The sequence below is a fragment of the Egretta garzetta genome, unplaced genomic scaffold, assembly GCF_000687185.1.
Source record: "Egretta garzetta isolate BGI_Z169 unplaced genomic scaffold, ASM68718v1 scaffold289, whole genome shotgun sequence".
Taxonomy (NCBI): domain Eukaryota; kingdom Metazoa; phylum Chordata; class Aves; order Pelecaniformes; family Ardeidae; genus Egretta; species Egretta garzetta.
In genome coordinates this window covers 1,742,257-1,761,308 of record NW_009260801.1, presented here as the reverse complement: position 1 = coordinate 1,761,308, position 19,052 = coordinate 1,742,257, and the positions used below count along the sequence as shown (strand labels likewise).

General features: G+C 38.0%; 1 protein-coding gene across 1 annotated transcript in view; it reads left to right on the top strand.

The window, feature by feature from the left end:
- Positions 1 to 19,052, top strand: part of ROBO1 (roundabout guidance receptor 1) — a 659,248-nt gene that overhangs the window by 557,582 nt on the left and 82,614 nt on the right. The window contains exons 5-8 of the mRNA XM_035902213.1: positions 8,619 to 8,739; positions 12,354 to 12,492; positions 13,177 to 13,304; positions 15,654 to 15,662. Coding sequence (XP_035758106.1) covers positions 8,619 to 8,739; positions 12,354 to 12,492; positions 13,177 to 13,304; positions 15,654 to 15,662 — 397 coding nt within the window. The remainder of the gene's footprint in view (positions 1 to 8,618; positions 8,740 to 12,353; positions 12,493 to 13,176; positions 13,305 to 15,653; positions 15,663 to 19,052) is intronic.

The following is a 19,052-nucleotide window of genomic DNA, read 5'->3' as shown; positions in this document are numbered from 1 at the left end:
TAAGGCTAGCAGTAGCCCACAAACCAACAGCTCTCGGAGGGTATCATAGTTAAAGGATGGCGATGGGAAACATGTGAGCATCAGGGAGCATTGATCCCAGGACATCTAGGGAATGGGAACAGTGTATGCTTTGTTCTGCTTGATTGCAACCTGTGCTGGTGTATTTTAAGAGTAACGTAAACTCCAAGTAGCTCCTGGCTTCACTGTCCATTGCTAAAGATCAGCTTATAGTGTATAGTCCCCTGTGGCGGCAAAGGGCTGAGCATTTGTCAACGGACTGAGATCTGCAGGTCACTCACTGCCTGTTGAGTCTGTCTGGAGGATCTAAAGTTGAGCACAGAAATGAAAATAATGACACAGGCTGCTGTGGGGGCTGGGGAAACTGAGGGATTTGATCTTTACCTCTCTGTGTGTACATTCTCCACCTTATTCTTTGTAAGTTTGAATTTCAGCGTCTTCCAAGCAGGGACCTTATCTGTAGCTGTAATGCCTAGCCCAGTGGCTTTTCAGTGTTCTTTCAACAAAAATGATAGTTACAGGCAGATTTGCTTGTGGTTGCCTGTGACTGCAGGTTTTCACCTCAGTCCTGTAGCACAAAGTTAGTGTGCAGGCCACAAAAAATACAAGGAAATCTGTGATTTATGATTTGCACGTGCTGCAGTCACAAGAGCTGCAGTGATCGCTGATGGAAGAGTGAAATGTGGCAGATTAATATATGACTTTTGTGTTTAACTGTTCATGAAAAGTGAACGATGTGGTGCACGTGTTCCTTTTTTTGAAAGTGTTAAACAAATGATGTGAATGGTTTAATGTTTTCACAACTCTCTATGTCCAGCATAGTCTTAGTATAAAAATTAGAGTTCTACAAAGCTTAGACTCAGAAGTGAATGCAATAGAAACTTAAGCCAGTTTTCTGTGCTTTTTTTTGAAGCATGGTCTCATTTCTATGGCATGTCATCTTGGTCAAAAGTCAGAGATTCAGCAGTGGTTTAGTATTTATGTTAGAAAACATCTTCTATTTTTCCAAGGTTGCACTTTGCAAAATATTTGCGTATCTGTAGTGCTTAGGTGGTAGTGCCAGTACTTCTTTGATAGTTAACCTGATTGTATCGTTTCGAAAGAAAATGTTTTGAATGAGAAGTCAGATCTGTCTCAAAATTTAAAACTGTCAGAATTTGGAAAAGTATGAAAGAATCCACTGCATTTTTGCTACCTGTGACAAATTTTACTTGCTTAGTTTGGTTCTCAGTTTGTATTCTGTGCCATAAAGGGCTCGGGTTTACCACCAGAGGAAAACAGAAATTCCTTCTTCCCTTGGGAAGCTTCTGTGCCAGCTCCAGGGAGGAAAGCTTTCACAGGCAAGCGAGCACAGGAAGTGCAACAGTCCTGGGAAGGATCCGGGGGCCTGTAATTCGCATCCCCTGCAGTGAGGAGCCAGCGGTGGACATCCAGTCCTGGAGGGGATGTGCCCTCTCCTCGAGGCAGGTGGGAGTCTGAGACACATCGGCCACATCTCAGAAGGTCGCTGGATGACTGAAGCCAAAGCTGAAAATCGTGACCCACTGCACAGACCCATGCCAAGAGGGAAATTTTGAATAATTCTTTTTTATTTCTATTCTTTCTTCTCAGACTGTGATGATGATGATGATGATGTTGTTTCACAATTGTACTTTTAAGTCCAGGAGAACCTTGGTTTTGCATGGTTTTTGCCTTTCAATTTCTTGTGGGAGCTATGAACGTCTGCTTCAAAGCTCTTGATAACTTGAGTCCTGTCAGACCAGTTCCCTTTAGGAGACACTATACCAGGACCTTGAAAAATCCCGTGTTTTGACACGATCGCTGTGAGAGATCTGCACTCTGAGAAATGGCTTCTTCAGATTACAAGTGTTAGTGAAGTTTTATCTACCCATGCTTCTAAGCTTTGTAGTTGAAAGCTAGGACTCTGCTGTTGGAGACTTGCGCTCTGCACAGCTCCTCTTTCCTTAGGGGAAAGTAGAAAATTTCCTATCATGGAAATACACCCTATGATATCGAGTTGTCTTAAATCCATGTCATTGTCCTGCCAACTTTAACTTCAGGCTTAGAAAATATATTGGTCAATACCTACTTTGACAGTTCAGAACTTAAAGCCCCTTGAAATCAGCAGCAGAGTCCATACTCCTCTGAAATGGTGGGGGTACTCCTCCCCCCTGCACCCTCCCAGTGCTGGCTGCAGGGTTTAGGCGTACCCTGCAGAGTCTGGGCTGGTTGTGTAAATGGGCCCCTGGAGAGCCTGTCTGAAACCCCCCTTGGCTTCATTCTTGGTGACTTTTCGGCACAGGACCGCAGAGCAGCCTTGCGTCTATCTTGCACTGAAGGCACTCTCAGTGGGACATAGGCTGCTAAATTCTGCTGTAGGTTTGGGCTATGTTGTTTCTTTTATGCGTACCAGGTAGGAATTTTGTATACGTTTTAAAACTTGTGGTTTGTTGGGATTATTTTTCCATATTACATTAGTGATATTTTAGGTAACATAATTAAAAACTGAGAGATTTTCTGTGGCAAATTAACCCCAGCTGGTCTGGGATTTTATCCTTGGAGGTGTGTAAATAACACAGTGGTGGTGGTGCTTAAAAGAAAATTCCTGTGTAACAGATACTTCAAATCATCTGACTTGCTTAAGGGGAGAGAAATGAAGACATACCAGACACTGAGTTCAGTTCAAGTTCACTTTTATTTCTGATTTCAGTCACTGATTGCAGTGAAAGCTATATGTGCATCCAGGGGAGATTCATGCACGAGGTTAAAATTACAGTTTTACAGAAATATTGTAGTTGTCATTACATACACGTTGTTCCCATCTTGGGCTTGGTTGGGCTTTCTTTGGGTGTTGCAGAAAAATTGGTTAGTTCCACGTATTTTTTTACTGACCTATAGGATGTGCTTACATGTTGCCTATTAGTTAAGTTTACTGTGTTTTCTGTACTCACTAAATAGCACTGTGAAAAACAGTTTCTGAAGCAAGCGTTGCTGCTTTCTTTTTTATTATTGTTGTTATTATTTTTGAGGTCTTGGTAGAGCAGATTTAAGGCCATGAAGGTAGTCGTAGCATGCTTTTGTTGTAGGAGGATTTTAGTCTTGGTTTTTAGTAAGAAAGGAAGTATTATATAGTAAATGTTTTGTACTATAGCTGTAAAAAGGTTTCAGGAGAGTATGTTACTGGTTCAAATATTTTCACATAAACATAGCTGTCTGTTCAGAAATTAGTTCTGATTAATGTGAGCCAGTACGGCCTATTTTGAATTAAATCTTCCTTTGTGATTAACAAAAGCCAAATGTTGGTAGAAAGTAAGCTTGGGATTGTTACAGTTTTAAACTTCTGAAAATTGTATGTGCTGAGGTATGGATTTTTCTTTTCTGAAGTTGATTTATGACATTCTGCATATATCTTGGCTGTTTCCACAATCTTATTAGTTGGGTGAAGTATCAAACACAGATGGTAATTCTGATATTTTTTGTCTTGTGATTTTGCCAAGTGCTGAATAACCCTCAGCTCCCTCTGACATCACCAAACAACTCAGGCCACAGATAGCCCTTAAGCCTTTGCAGATACCCATCTTCTTGTGGATACAGCCATTAATAATGAGGCCATAAAAGAGGGGAAGGCAGTCTCATGAGCGAACTTCAATCCAGTTCTGACTCTGATGTATCCTGGCCAGACTGGCAGGGGTGCCAGAAGCAGCAGCTTGAATCTGTTGTCATTTTATCTACCTCAAATGCTCTTTCTTTTTAAGTAAAGCTATTTTCCTATGCATTTTGCACCATCCTTTACAGACTTTACCTTCAGGCCTGTCATCATTGCGAGACTGTTTTGTTGGTCTGTATGGTAGGGGAACAATTGACCTGCACTTTGTCATGACGGATTTACGGCACAGGAAGACCACTTGAAAGTATGTTTTAAACTTCTTTCAAATAGAATATTTTGTCTGTTTGATCTGGAGGAGGCAGCACGTACCTTCCTGGGGTCCCAGAGAGTGGAACCAAAAGCTAGACAGACTCTGCTGTCTGAACTTTGAAGCTGAACAAGAACAAACTTTAATCATTGCTGAAGACTTATTCCAAACACGTTTTGATATCTACTGTCTGATACTTAAGCATGCTATAATAGGTAGGGAAGAATAAATGGGATTCACAAGACTTGGAACAAGATACACATTTTTAAATAAAAATTTAAGATAGTTGTTCATCTATACTCTTTTTTACTCAACTTCATTAAAACTGAAAAGTTGTCTTCTGTTGTTGGCATTCCATGCCTTACAGTCTATGCTGCAATTATAAGTCATAATATGGATATACTAATCTGTCTTGGGATGCTAGACCATATAGAGAGAGGGTAATGAGCAAACTCTGTGTTTCCTAACTAAGAAATAAAAGCTCTGTATCTACCATTGGTCATGCTGTTAATTACAATTGCCTGTACTTGCCTTGTTTCTGTTTGTAACTGTTTCATTGTCATTTATATTTAGACGGTACACCTTCAAATCAAAGACAGTGTCTGACAGATTAATATCACTTGCCCATCACTTTTCATTTAAATGAAATGTGATACTATGTATGCTGTACTCTAGAAGACTGAAATATGCAAAATTTGTTATATTACTTATGCAGAAACCCTGGCTATACAAACAGAGGCCAATATTTCACTCTGCAGTCTAATGTAAATTTCATATTCTTATGGATTTAAGTTTGCTTTAGAATTATTTTGCAACAGAGCAGATTTCATTTATTAAATAGAATGAAACTAGGAGCTAAAAGAAAGTAAAAAAGAAATTTCAGTCACCTTTATATTTTGACTTCCCAAGCATTTTTTTCATGGCTTCGTTCTTTCTCATATTACATAGCCCATTTCGGTGAAAAGTAAATGAATCACCCATGTATATAAGAATGTTTCTTAACACGGACAGATGGGTATGGATTTATATATACAGAAATTTACACACACACACAATACGCATAGGTATATAAAATACAGTCTTAGGGTAAGTATATATATGCATACAGCTATACTGAATACTTGGTGGTATGTTGTGCAACCCTTGGGTAAGTTTTTATGGATTTGATTTATTGGCTGACCGAGTTGATTCATTATTTGTATATGATTTTTTGCTCCTGGGTGGCCATAATTTACAATTCTGGACCTAGTTAACTCTATGGGTGCCTAGAGCTTTCTGTATGAACATCTCCAACTATTGTTTAAAGAAATAAATGAAGTGGATTTGCTTGAATGAACAACTTACTCATGAGGAGTAAAATATGGTCAGGCACGCAGGTCATAGAAAATAGCTTTCAATAAGTCTTTGTAAGTCACCATGCTATCATGTATTCTCTTAACATACATACAACAATCCATATGTGTTACAGGCAACTGAAGATCATCTGTGAACCACTGATCACAGTCTTTTCCTCTCATCAGTATTCAGTACTATCACTGTATTCTCTACTTGCACAACCCTAATAAATTTGCTGGAAGGCACAGAACAGAACAAAATCCTGAAGAGGCGTGAAAAGTCAAAAAGTGCCTTGGCATCATTTCTGTATAAATGAAACAGGATACTTACTTCCATCTTTTCAAAATTGGACTTGAAGCTTTGGCAGTTAGCAAAGCAATTCTTTTCCCATGATATGCAGTATCTACCAGAGTAGTGTAATAAAACTGTTTGGGATATCTTGTTTACTAGGAAGAAAGGACTTCTCTTTGTGTTCAGTATGGTAATAGCTCTTTTGGAAGTTTGAGATGAAATGTTACCCTGCCTGTCACTTTTTCAAACCATTATATCATTTGCTGCTATAAAGTCCAGCTGGTGTATTCCAGGGCAGGGGCACAAATACGAGAAGAGCCAAAGCACTCAAATTAAAACGCCTTGGTTAACTGTTAGGTTTCCACAGACTATGAATAGTTCTGATCTGCATGATTTCAGATACTGCCCCCAAAGGTGATTTGGCTCTTTACTGCTCTAAATACTGGATATGAAGTACCATACTGGATTACTGGGTATGAACTTAGTAAGACAAAGAAATGGAGCACTGATTATTTATGACTTCCTACAGAAATTCACATGCATGTATTTCATTGTGTACTTTGTTACTTAAAGCCATTGGTCTGTAGCCCATAGGTATGTCTAGCCTTTCCCATTGAGAGAAAACGTGGCAAACATGCGTATAGAATGTAAATGTGTCATAGCAAGAGATTTTATTTGCAATGTCTTGTTCATAGATAGAAGAGCTTGATCAATCTTACTGAGATGGTGGGTACCTAATTGTTAAAATTCAATGGAAGACTTGGGTAGTGGCCCAACAGCGGAAGTACGCTTTCTTCTAGCCATCTGTGAATGCTCTAGTTACAAACATATGTAATTCCACAGGCACTTGTGGTACATTTTATTGTAACTGTTAATTCATTACAAATTAATGTGGCATAGCCATCATTGTAGCTGGAGTTCTAAACCCTTCTTCTGTTTTAAGGAAAACAAACAAACAAACAAACAAGATCAACAAAGGAAAACCCCTAGGAAAAATAAACCAAATACATTCAGAATTCCATCTTGGAAGCACAGCTTCCTTCAGCAGGCATGTCACGTTTTTGGAAGTCTGCCTCAACATCCATGAGGGAATGTTTCCTCTGCCTCTCCTTCCTTATTTAAGTCTCAAATAACTTGGAAGAAAAGCAGCTTTCAGTGATGTTTTTTAGTTGTTCAAATGTTTCTGCTTTAATGCTTCTCTCGTTCTTTGAAAAGAGGATTGTGGTGATTCCTAGAAGGAAGTCCTAGGACAGTTCTTGCTGGAGGTTACACTTTGTTCAAAATACACAGTTGTGTCATACTGTAATGAGTTTGAATGCCAAAATCACAGAGGAGCACAAGTGCTACTGAATGTCAGTAGGACTTAAGCTCTTAAGACATGTATGAAAATCTGCTTTCAGTTTACATGGGTTTGAAACCATCAGCTGAGTAAATACATTTCTTTGTTAAATCCAGTGCATTCTATATACATGAATACATGAAGAGTTTGTGTTTCTGCATATATATATATGGGCATACAAATACACAAAAATACATGTGGAAATCTTTCTAAAATTGTTTTTAAAATCTTTTGCATCAATTAATTGAAAATTAATAGCTTTCTGTGATTTAGAGAGATGTAAAAGGGAATAAATATAAATAGACTTCTGTGTTACTTTCTCTTCTCACACTTACCATTTCAGGAGGTCAGCCATCTAAAAATGGACACAGATTCTTGAAAAAATCTGTATTTGCAGGCCACCTTTATTTTTTCATTCTTCATGCCTCAAATCCCCATTGAAATTTCAGCATTACTAGATTTCTGGATGATAAAGGACATATCTTTTCTGTTCACAAACAACGAGTGCCAAAGGCAACAGAATGAAATTTGTATGCAACACTATCTACGTTAGTTGTGCATGTTCATTTATCTCAATAACTGACTGTCAACTTTGTGTGCATACATCTTACAATGATAATAAGAGCCCAACGCTGCTCAAGATGTCAAATTTTCAGGGATAGATTTCTAGCTGTGGGCAACTTGAGCAAAATACCTCATATTGAGAACGCTCTCCTCCTTGTCACTGACCCTTTCATTTAGCTTCATACATGGCTTTTATTTATTGTTTACTTCCACCCATGCCTTGAACTGCAGTGGTTTTCATGTGATTGGACTTATGTGTTCACTTAAAAATGTAATTAATGTAATTAAGTAATGGGTTTGTATATTAAAGTAAACATGGTACGTATTCAGTTGCCTACATAAGTTTTGCTGGATTTTGGTAAACTTTGAAACTTATTCAACCATTTTGTCAATCAAATGGGAGAATAAATACTTCTAAAGGGAGGTCAGATATCTTCATATGCATTTAATATATATTTTTAAATAAAATAATAAGACTTGGAATCACAAAGGGGAAGTATGTTTTCTAATTTGGGGTCTATTGGAATTCCATTATCTTCCAAAAATTGAACTCAGAATTAAGAGCAGAATGTTATTCATTTCCCAGTAAGGATTTAATTGCTTCTGCCCAGCTGCTTATCAGCCTTTAAAATTACTTATTTTAAAGTGAAGAACTAAAGAATAAAAAATTTCCTTTGCTTCCTCTAGAAATGAAAATCAAAACAAACACAAAATTCATTAATAATAACAAGCATGACCAACAATAGGATTGGTGAGAAAATGGGATTTATGTCTCGTGCTCATTTTTCCTCTCCACCTGATTATATCAAACTGCAGTAGAACATAGGAAGGAATTGTAGTCCTTCTGGCCAGCAAGCATTAAACAGGCTGTTGAACAGCCAGTATTACATTACACAGAATGAAAAGAAGAGTAACAGGGGTCCAAATCTGAGAGATTTTAAAACACTGATGCAAAACTAAGCAGCAAGCTTTTTGCATAAGAGAAGGAAACTAGGTTAACAGTTATTTTTATTTTTTCACTTCTTTGTATGATTTGGAAAATCACTGATAGCTTAATTTTCTCATTATCTGTAACAACACCTTTCTCAAGTTAATAAATATTAAATCGTTAGTTCATATTAAAGTTTGTTGGTTTTTTTATCCTTGATTTGTCCTAGATCAGAGGAGGAAAACTTATGATCACATACACAAGAAAGAACGATGCTGGCAAATATGTTTGTGTTGGAACAAACATGGTTGGAGAACGTGAAAGTGAAGTTGCAGAGCTCACTGTTTTAGGTAAGAACTCCTCCTTTAAGACTGTGTTAATGAAAATGGACAACTTTTGTTTTTCCTTGTAAGCCTTTTATTAAGGATCATTATAATCTTGTCAGTGTTTTTTGTTGAAAATGTTTTTGTCATGGTTGTGTTCTAGCAAATGGGTGGCAGTTAATGGCTTTGCAGTTGACCTTGGACTTTCTCTTGCTCTCAGAAGACACTTTCTTACTTAGTTCTCAAACTGAAAATAATTCTAGTGTGTGTTGACTAGATCAGTATTGTAAAATAATAGCAAACCAAAAGTTAACATCACTAAGAAGCAGAGACTTAATTTTTCGTTCCCATTGAAGAAAATAAGTATTATTCTAAATTTTCATTCTAAAGAATTTTCCTTTAATTTATAGTTGTGTGTACTGAGTGTTGTAAAGATATAACAGCTCTACTTGTTCAAGTGATCCTAATGATAGTTCCTCTAGCATCAAAAAATATGTTTTCATTTAAGATAACTGAGCGTAGCTGAAAATGGCGTTTTTTGTCGCTATTGCAGAAAAGAAGCTGTAACTCCAAGTGCAATCACAGAGTACCTACAGCATGGGAGAATTGCCTCGTGATCACTGTAGATGCAGCTTGGGTAGTTTTCATTAAAAATGTGTCCCACGTTACTTTAAAGTAGGGGAGGCTTGAGAGAGTGTAATTCCTTTCTGCAGAAGGAATGGGTATTTTATCATCACAGGTTGAGAATATCCAAGCCATGGTTCATAACACACTGGTTTCCATCACAGTACTGCTGCAGTAGTCATGGCTCTTGGTCTGTTTGGGTTTTTTTAATTCAGATTTAAGATCTGTCTTGCCAGTCTTTGGCACTTTTATCTGTCTTCACTACTATTTAGAGTTAGGACTCAGGCAACTTGAAGTCCTGTTAGAATTTTATTTGAAACAGGGTTTTCAGTAATAAAGCGAGATTGTACACCATCTTAAAGTTGTTGAAACTGAATATCCAGCAAGATAGTGTGTAACTTTTTAGAAGCTAAGGAAGACTTCTTACAATCCACTATACTATTTGTTCGGGGGGGGGGTTTCATTTATAGACACCTCTGAAACACTTCGTGAGGAAGTCTATTGTCAAATGGACTTTTAGAAATTCCAAGCAAAATCTAGAATTTAAAGTAAGTCCTCGTTACATGAAAAAAGTCCTGACGCTGGGGTCCTAGTTAGCTGTACCAGTTAATTGCACATCAGTAGTCTACTACTAACCAGGGATTCACCATGTAGACTGTTACATAATCCAGGCTGGAAAATATTACTCTTGCTGAACACCTGAAAGAGGGATGCATTGCAGAGAGGTCTGTTTTTGCCTTTTTCTTCATCTTGTTTTCCCTTCAAACTTATTTCTGAATTTCAGCCTGGGAAAAACAGTGAGGTATTCTTTTCAAACTGGACAGTAAAGCTTTGAATGTCTTATCAGTATGTGTATAGAAATCTTGAATACACCGTATTCTTTCAACTCAGGCCTTAGATAGGCATGAAAAAGTATGAGAAACATGGTGACTTCATATATGAAAATCTTTCAACATAAATCTTCTGTTTATGGGGTTTGGTTATTTAGAAGTTGAACTTTTGCTTTTTGGTCTCTGCTTTAGATCAGAGGGAGGATTGCATGCCAGAAACTGTAACATTAGAAAGTTTCAAAGTGATCCTTGCTAAGCTTTCCTTGTATTTACCAAATAATCCTGTGACAAAGATAGATACTTCAAACAGCGCTGATTTCCCTTTTCTGTTTATGCGTTTGAATAAGTGTGTTATGAATGGGCAGGCAAAAGCCCGCGGACTCTTACTCTTCCTTTAGCAAAGTGGTCTAGAGCACAGCGTGCCTCTTGTGGGTTTTACTGTTGTGCCACAGTCCTGACCTTACCAGATCGGTCCTTTTTCTCTTGCAGAAGTAAGTTGAATATTCTTCCCCAAACTATTCTTACTCTGAAGTTTAATGCAGAATGTTCTTTTCTTGCATTCAGATTGTGTTTTGACTGCACCTACAAGACAGGGGCTGGGGTGGGGAGGGAATGTTTATATTTGTATTTTTTTAATTCACAGCTAGATTCATGCCTGCAGGTCTCTGTTTTATTTCTCACTTCTTGTATGTGAACCCAGGGTAGAACTGACAGCTTAAAGATCAGCTTGCTATTTCATCTAACGTTATTTGCCTAGCATTGCAAGCAAAGGTAAGTTTTCTACAACACAAGCGTCCAGTCGGTCTGGACATCCTTGAGAATAAAGGAAGCTCTTTCATAGGGTTTTGTTTAGTTCACATTTCCACTTCTGTCTTTTTTTTAACCATTCACTAAGGTTTTATAATACTGAATCTCTGTCTCATCTGCAAAGTCTAAGTACAATTCAGAACCATCTTTTTCAAACACAAATGTGAGACACTAAGAATATGGGATTGCCTCTTTATCCTTCTGCCTGGTGCTTTTGTACTCCTGTGAGAAATTTGTAGCATATTTTTGGGTATTCACACTTCCTGATTGTGCCAATGGCTTCAGACTCTTCCAGTTCCGGGAGATTATATTTATATCTTTAATACATACAAGTCAAAACATGCAACTGCCTTCTCAACTCCCTCAGAGATTTCACAGGTTTATAGGCAAAAAGGTCATCTGCCTTAGGCAAAGGAACCTGCCAAGCACTCTCCTGTTAAACCTTCCCTGTTCTTTTATGGACATCCTGTTGTCATCTGCCTTTCTAGATGGGAAATCCTTCCTAGAGTATCCCAGGAATTGTTCAAAATACGTTTCTTTCTTGTGCATGTGCAAACTTCACTGCACTCCACCCTGGTGTGGAACTACGGAACTGGATAGCCCAGCACCATAAAGCTTTGAACCCTTACAGGTAGAAAAGTATGTCGATCCCTTTTCCTGAAATTTCCAGCTAGTAGCTGGGTTGGCAGACTAGCACAGCCTGTACTGAGATCCCATTTCATTTCAGAAAGCCTGAGAAAAAGTATGCAGCAATTAATCTGACTCTGGTCAGCCAGGACTTTGGTCATCCATATCCTACAATGTAAGTCAGGGATAACAGCAATTTTTGTAAACAAAAAGTATAGAGAGGACATTGTGGTGGTTTTTGGCTTGTTTTATTTTCTGTGTGCTCGTGAAAGAAAATGTTATCTTTCCGATGTAGTGTTGGAAGTGATTGCTGCTGACACCTGCAAGCAACCTCAGAGAGATACTGTGCTGGACTTAGCCTTTGGATTTAGAGGCACCATTGAGGCAAAACCTCCAGTGAAACAATGTTTAGTTTGTGCCTCCTGTCTTTTAATTAGATTTTCCATGTAGGTTGTGTTTTCCTTTAGCTATAATAGCTGTGACGATGATACATAAGAAGTAAGGAAGTCTGTGCTTGGATCCTGAGCCACTGTTGAGAGCGTCTGCCTCCTGGGCCGAGGTTCACAGTGCTGGCCACCTGCAGGGCTGTGCATCTTCTGCCTGGGGCTGGGAGCAAGCGGAGCGGCAGCAGAGGCGCCTCCATCAGAGTCATCACCCTGCTCCCCTTGCTCTAACAGTCACAGTTCAGGGAAAATCACAATTCAGGTGCAGAACTTCTGGACTAACTACTTTTTTGCTTTCCTTTCCTTTTAGAGAGACCATCTTTTGTGAAGAGACCAAGTAATTTGGCTGTAACTGTGGATGATAGTGCAGAGTTTAAATGTGAGGCAAGAGGTGACCCAGTCCCTACAGTAAGATGGAGGAAAGATGATGGGGAATTACCAAAAGCAAGGTGCAGTACATGGAGTTACCTTTTTTATGACATCTAGCTTGGTATATGATGTAGCCATTCAACATCTGACAGCTAGCATTTCTTTTCTTGGTTATACATGGTTTTCTTACTTAGTTTCCACTTAACTTTTTTTTTTTCCCCTGTAATTGTTCTAATTCAGGCCAAAAAATAAAAGACCTCATTAAAAAGAAATACATTCTGTGACAGATAGATAGATTATGTATTTATTTATTTACTTTGAATTCCCAGTCATCAGTTAAAAATCTATTAGGGGAGGGGATTGAAAGAATAAACCCTGTAACCTGGCTCCGGTCATCCAAATCCATCTTCCTGTTAATAATAACTATTATTACATTTACTTGTTAAAGAGTTGTAACAATTAAAATGTTCTGCGTTAGAGCTTTATGATTGTGTTTATGCCAGTGAAATCCTACTGATATCAGCAAAAGTGACTCACATTGTAAATGAAATCAGAATAAGGTTTTCAAATATTTAGATATATTTTGCTTTTAAAGCTTTATTTTTACATTATCAATTTATAAGGATTTATACACATTTTTATTTCTAAGAGAAAGGTAGGAAAAAAAATATGTGAGAGCAAACCCACCATATTTTTACCCTTTACAGAAATTGTGCAATTTTCTATTCTTCCTATTCATTGTTTATTACTATGCATATTTAAAGATACGAAATCCGTGATGATCATACCTTGAAAATCCGGAAAGTTATGGCAGGAGACATGGGCTCGTATACTTGTGTTGCAGAAAATATGGTTGGGAAAGCTGAAGCATCAGCAACTCTAACTGTTCAAGGTAAGAATATTTCTTTACATAGTACTCCAACATAGAATAAAGTTGATTTTTTTGCATGGCAACTTTGTAGAGTTGCTATAGGCAACCTAACTGAGTCTATACACAACTAAGTAGAGTTGGTACTTGTGCAGGAACCCCATGCTGTGTTGTAAAAAAAAAAAAAAAAAGCAAAAATATAAATTTGGTTTGAGTCGTATTCTTAGGAAATTGAAGCACTTCAGATGTAAGTGTTTTTGTAAGCAGTCTTTACAGTACCGGGAGGGGAACTGAATATATTTTGAACTTCAGTGTAATCAGAATCATGTCACTTACAATCTTTGTACCTGAAACCCTACCAGAAAAAAGAAAACCAGTGTTACAAACTACGTTGTTTTAACTTGAAAAGAAGGAGTTATAAGTTCAAGTATCTGCCAGATTTTTTCAGTTAAATATAGTAAAGAAGCAGTGACTGATAAATCTGTTTGTGTATCTTTTAATACATTAACCCAGACCACTGGAATTCCTGTTGCTTTTTCATTATAAAAGCGTATCATAGGCACTACTGTTTCTTTGTAAGATAAAAATTCAGTGGAACTCCGTGAACTAATATGTATAAAAATCCTTCATTGGCTTTATATACACAATCCAGATGTTCACTATTCGGATAATCCCTCTCTTCCTTTCCTGGCTAGCAGACAGGCAATGATGTCATCCTGATGCTTTTTTCTAAGCACTGATGGTCCTTCTGTCCTTTTCTCTCTTCAGTGGGAATTAGTCATTATGGAGTTCTGGGGAAGTATAGGCTTAGAAGTATTTTATTTGGTAACAGGCCTCTGTTTTGACACATTTACTGTAACAGGAAAGGTCTTAACCTTTCCTTAACCTGTTCTCCTTTCTCCACCAGAAATGTTTGGTGTCCCTAACATCTGTAGCTGTTAGGAAAATAGGAATTCTTTTGTTGAAGCTCTCATAAAACCAAGAATTTTGAGATGTTCTGTTTTGTTAGTCACCGTGATGTTTATACATCAAAATTGATACCTTATGTTTGCAAAATAACCAGCTCTTATGCTTAGTCTTTTAGAATAAAAAATTAACACCTGAGCAGTAAGCACAGTTTATTCAAAAGAAAGACTGAATTATTTTTTAAATGGCGATTTGTTCTGAAGATCACATCCTCTATCGACTGTAAAATGTTACTATTAAGAAAATTTGCTTTATGACTGGTTGAGCAGTTGCATTTCTGGAAATAAGCTGTTGGTAGCCCTAATCCTTCATAGTCCTATTCAAAGTAATAAGCAAACACATTCACGTAACCTCATTTAGGTTAATGGTGCTACTTAGATGTGAAATGGTGTAAGTATGTAGATGCTGGAGATCTAGAGTGAGATCTTTTGAATGTCGATAATAAAATGGTACTTTCAAGGAACACGATCATAACCTAACTCTTGATTCAACAAGATTCTTATTTTTTTTAAGTACTTGTATTACACAGTAGATATTTACATTGTAACAGCTTTGCTCTGCTGGTGTTGTTATGGGATAATTTGTTTCCCAGTGTGAGTGGATTACCTCCTGAGCCATTTGTCTGTGCTAATGTCTTCATAGAAGGGATTGATGTGACAAACTGTAATGTGTAAGGCCAATTTGTAGTTGGTAATGTAGTAAATTATGATCAAACCCCATTTATTAGAGTATCCAGGAGACCTAGTGTTATGGAAAGGAAAAAAAAAAAAAAAAAGACTTCTCTAGGAAGTAGGCATTTTCCATTCAGATTTTTTCACATTTTTCCTTCTTTTTCCTCCTTCTCCCTTCGTCTCCTCCTCTCCCCTCCTCATCCCTCATGTTTAAGACACTTTTTTTTTCTGAAGGGTCAGCTTTTTGACTATGCTCCATCTAGAGAGGTAGAATTGATCTTTTTGTTTCAGTGCTAAGATGACATTGATCTAGATGACTGTGGACACACAGCTCTTTAAGAACTTTTTTTTTTTTTTTTTTCATATGAGTAGTGTTTTTTCTGGGCAATTTAAGGAATGGAAATGGTAAATCTCTTCTGCGTGCTTTTGTTAATTGTCACGTGATGTATTGGCTATAGGGAGTAATAAATGTGTGTTCTGCTATGCCAAATAGTTATTTCTGTTACATCTTTGTAAACCAGGGGCTGTGTTACAAATCAGGGCCTCAGAAGTTACACCTGCCACTGTGTAGACTTGTTATATTCAGCCAAGGACAAAGAAGGGTTTTTGCTTGGATTTGGGTTTGTCTGGTTTGGGGTTTTCTTGTGGGGGGTTGGTTTGGGTTTTTCCCCCTCAGTATCTCAGTGATAGGCTGTGGTGTTTCCATGCCAGACTATACTCCAAGAAAGAATCTGAGTTGTTAGTGGTAACCCCAGAAGATGCGTGCCTGTGGTAGGAAAGGGGCAGTCATCATCTGGCAAGTGTCTGTGCAGTGGAGCTGCTGCACCAAATGAAACATGGCGCACAGCAGAAAGGGCTGTAAGCAGTGCTCTTCAGGACACTGCTCGGGCCTTAGGGCTGGTGGCACTGCTAAGAGGACATATCCTCTTCTATACTCGTCATTTTTCAGGCCTCAAGCACTGCGATTGACCTGTTTATGTTCCGCACTCTACAGGGTTATCTAGGTTATTGAAAGGTGGAGCGTGCAACACCACAGCTAATTGAGATACCTAGGTGTCAAGGATGTGTTGATGGAATGCGGCAAATAGCTAACCTGGTGTCTCAGCAGAGAGCTGCCCTGAATCTGGCAGTATTACCACCTCCAGGTCAGCTCTGACCCTACTTGATCTGGCAGACGTCGGAGTGCATAGTGCGTGCCCTGCAGTGCTCCCTGTCTCAGGAAAATGGCACTGCACTGCCTCTGAGCTGGGCAAATGGGCCCAGTCTGTGTCCATGGACTAGGAACTGTCAGCTCATACAGCTCAACCGTATATAATAGGATGCCAACTGTAGGAAATATAAAAGAGGAGAGGGAGTATCCATGTTAATGTTCGTCCTGTTCATGGCACCAGCATCACAGATTCTGATAATTGGAATCACTGTTTTCCCTTATACAGACTCCTAAATTTGGGTTATAAATGTTTCCTACATGAAGTACAGATGCTGTATTTTTATTGTGATTTCAGTCATATTTTTAAAGCAAAGTTGGAGTTCTGTATTGACATACAAGTTTGAACCCTTCACTTAGTCTTCTACTATTGCAGCTTAAAAGCATTTCCGTCCTTGAAACTCCTTTTCAAGTTATCTTATTTTCTCCTTGGAAAATTAAATAGTTAAGCAAATGTAATCCTGCTGTTGTTTGCATTTTCCTAAAATTAGAGTGCCTCAGTCCACTGTTTTCATTTTGCAGGAATGTGTAGTCCATGTGTCAGGCATCCAGAGATGTTGCTAAATACATATGGAAGCATTCCATTCAGGAGATGATTAATTATTAAATAAATATCTCAGTCAATACAAACTGCCAGGAAGCAGCCCAGAGTAGAATACATTATATTTTACCAATACATTATATTTATCAAGTAGCCGATGTGGTCTAGAAAAGGGAAACAATGGCCAAAAGTGCATCTCTGGAACAAGCGGATTTCTTTCCTGCCTTAGCACTAACCAAGATGGATATATTTATTGTGTATGTATTTAGTATATATGTGAGATGCTTTTCATCTTTTCCTGGTGATTTCTATTATCTGATTTGCTCAGTTTTATGCCATGAAGCTGGACTGTAGAAATTATAATATTGTATGTCTCATTATCATATATATAATTGAAGCCCATGTTCCTAAGACACACAGAATTACCACAAATGTGCGCCTCAGAACTTCAGTTCTAAAAGAGAATTAGTTTACCATTAGTGCAAATAGAAGTAGGGCTTCTTCAAGAATCTGCAAATTTCACATTTAATCATAAAAGGTTTTAAATATTTTGCCCCGCTTCCATTTGCTTTGCTCCCATTTGCAGCACTTAATTAGGCTTTTTTAACATCTACTTTCATAATAAATTTATAATTTATGCTGAAACAAGCTTTTCTTTCTGATATAAGCAGAAATTATGGCTCCAGTGGAAGTCCTACTATGCAACTGGCCAAGAACCATTATAGCAATGACAGTGTAGTTGCTACTCAGCAGGAGGTAAAAGAGAAACAGGTCAAGTAGGTCAGCTGACTTGAGGACTTCACAAGGATAATACCAACACTGCGGCTGTTGGTGACCGTCGGTCAGTCACCAGCAGGTTGGTAGTGAACAACTATCCTCGAGCTTTGAGTTCTTGACTCTTCTTCCTCAAGCAGTGGCTCTGAATGAGCTCGCTGTACTCGTTGCAGTGCCCTGCCTAATATGCACCTAAACATGCAGCAGCAGTGACTGAACAGTAAAATGTAAATTCTGCCATTCAAAGGCACTAAACATTCAGTGTTATCAGTTTGGCAGGAAAAAAGAAGAATTCCTATGAAAGTTACACTGGCCAATTTGTGCTTTATGGTGGTGATCTTTGATATCAAGGTTTTTTAGCTTATGGTGTCAATAATTTTAGGGTTAACAGAGCTTGCCTGCTAGGTGGATAGTGAGCAGAACTTTTGATAAGTGACTTCAGGCTGTGATGTTGCTGTACTAGTCAGCTGACAAGGAATTTTAATCTGAAAAGGTGGCACATGCTTCAGGTCTGGAATTTCCTCCTCCTCTTTGTACAAAGTAGCTTCAAGGCACGCCATAAAAGACATCTATTTGATAAGGCTTCTGGGTAGGGCTGAGAATACCACCTGGAATGAAAAGGAATAGGACTTGCTCTTTTATCTGTCAGATACCATATAAATGTTTCCACTGTGTCAGGCTACTCATACAGATTATGAGTTGGCTGTAAATGTAATTGCTTTATAGGCATCTGAGCTACCTACATTAAAATAACACAAAATGCAGATTTTTATGGGATTACAAAAATGCTATTGAGGTATATGGTGGTTACTATGTGTTGCAGGGAACGCCTCACAGTATCATGGGTGAATTTAACCACTTGAATTTTAAAACTAGGGTTTGGATTTAAATCTGAACTTGTCTACATGGTCTCTCTTTAAATCAGTATTTCTCTTTTTGAAAGAACTAATTTTAGGCCATATTCTGTCTTCAGGCCCCATGAAAGAGGAAGGAAGAATAGTGATTGTCCTGTGAACTTCAGGATTTTTTTAGTTAATAAACTTTTGGTAGGATGAATGAGGGAAACCATCTCTTGTGATTTGTACAGATTAAAAAGACAGCCCTTTTCCCCTTAATGACTGCTGTAAACTGTGACAGCACTTCCGATTTCTATCAAGGATCTGAGGAGTTTGACTGCCACCTATTTCTTATGAAAGTATAAATCTTAACAGTTAATCAGACGAACTGAGGAAACTATCTGAAGAAGAGATTAGTGCCCTGAAGGGGCCTGTTCTACCGATGCAAGTGATGAACAGTAAGATTCCTGAAACATTTCTAAACTACAGGCAAAAGAAGGAATCGGTAAATATTTCAGTGAAATTAAAAAAAAAACAAAACACATCGTGATTTATAGTTGCTTCAAATCCATGTAACATATTTTAATAAATAACTGCTTCTATGGTTTTTAAATTTTTTAATGGAGTTTTATTTTTTTACATGTCTCACAACAGTGACAATTGCTTACAGGGAAATAACACTTAAAAACTTCGAGATTTCTTCCTGCAATTTAGTACTTTGAAACAAGGACTTGAGCCAGCAAGTAGACCAAGGGTCCAAATAATTTGGAGAAACAA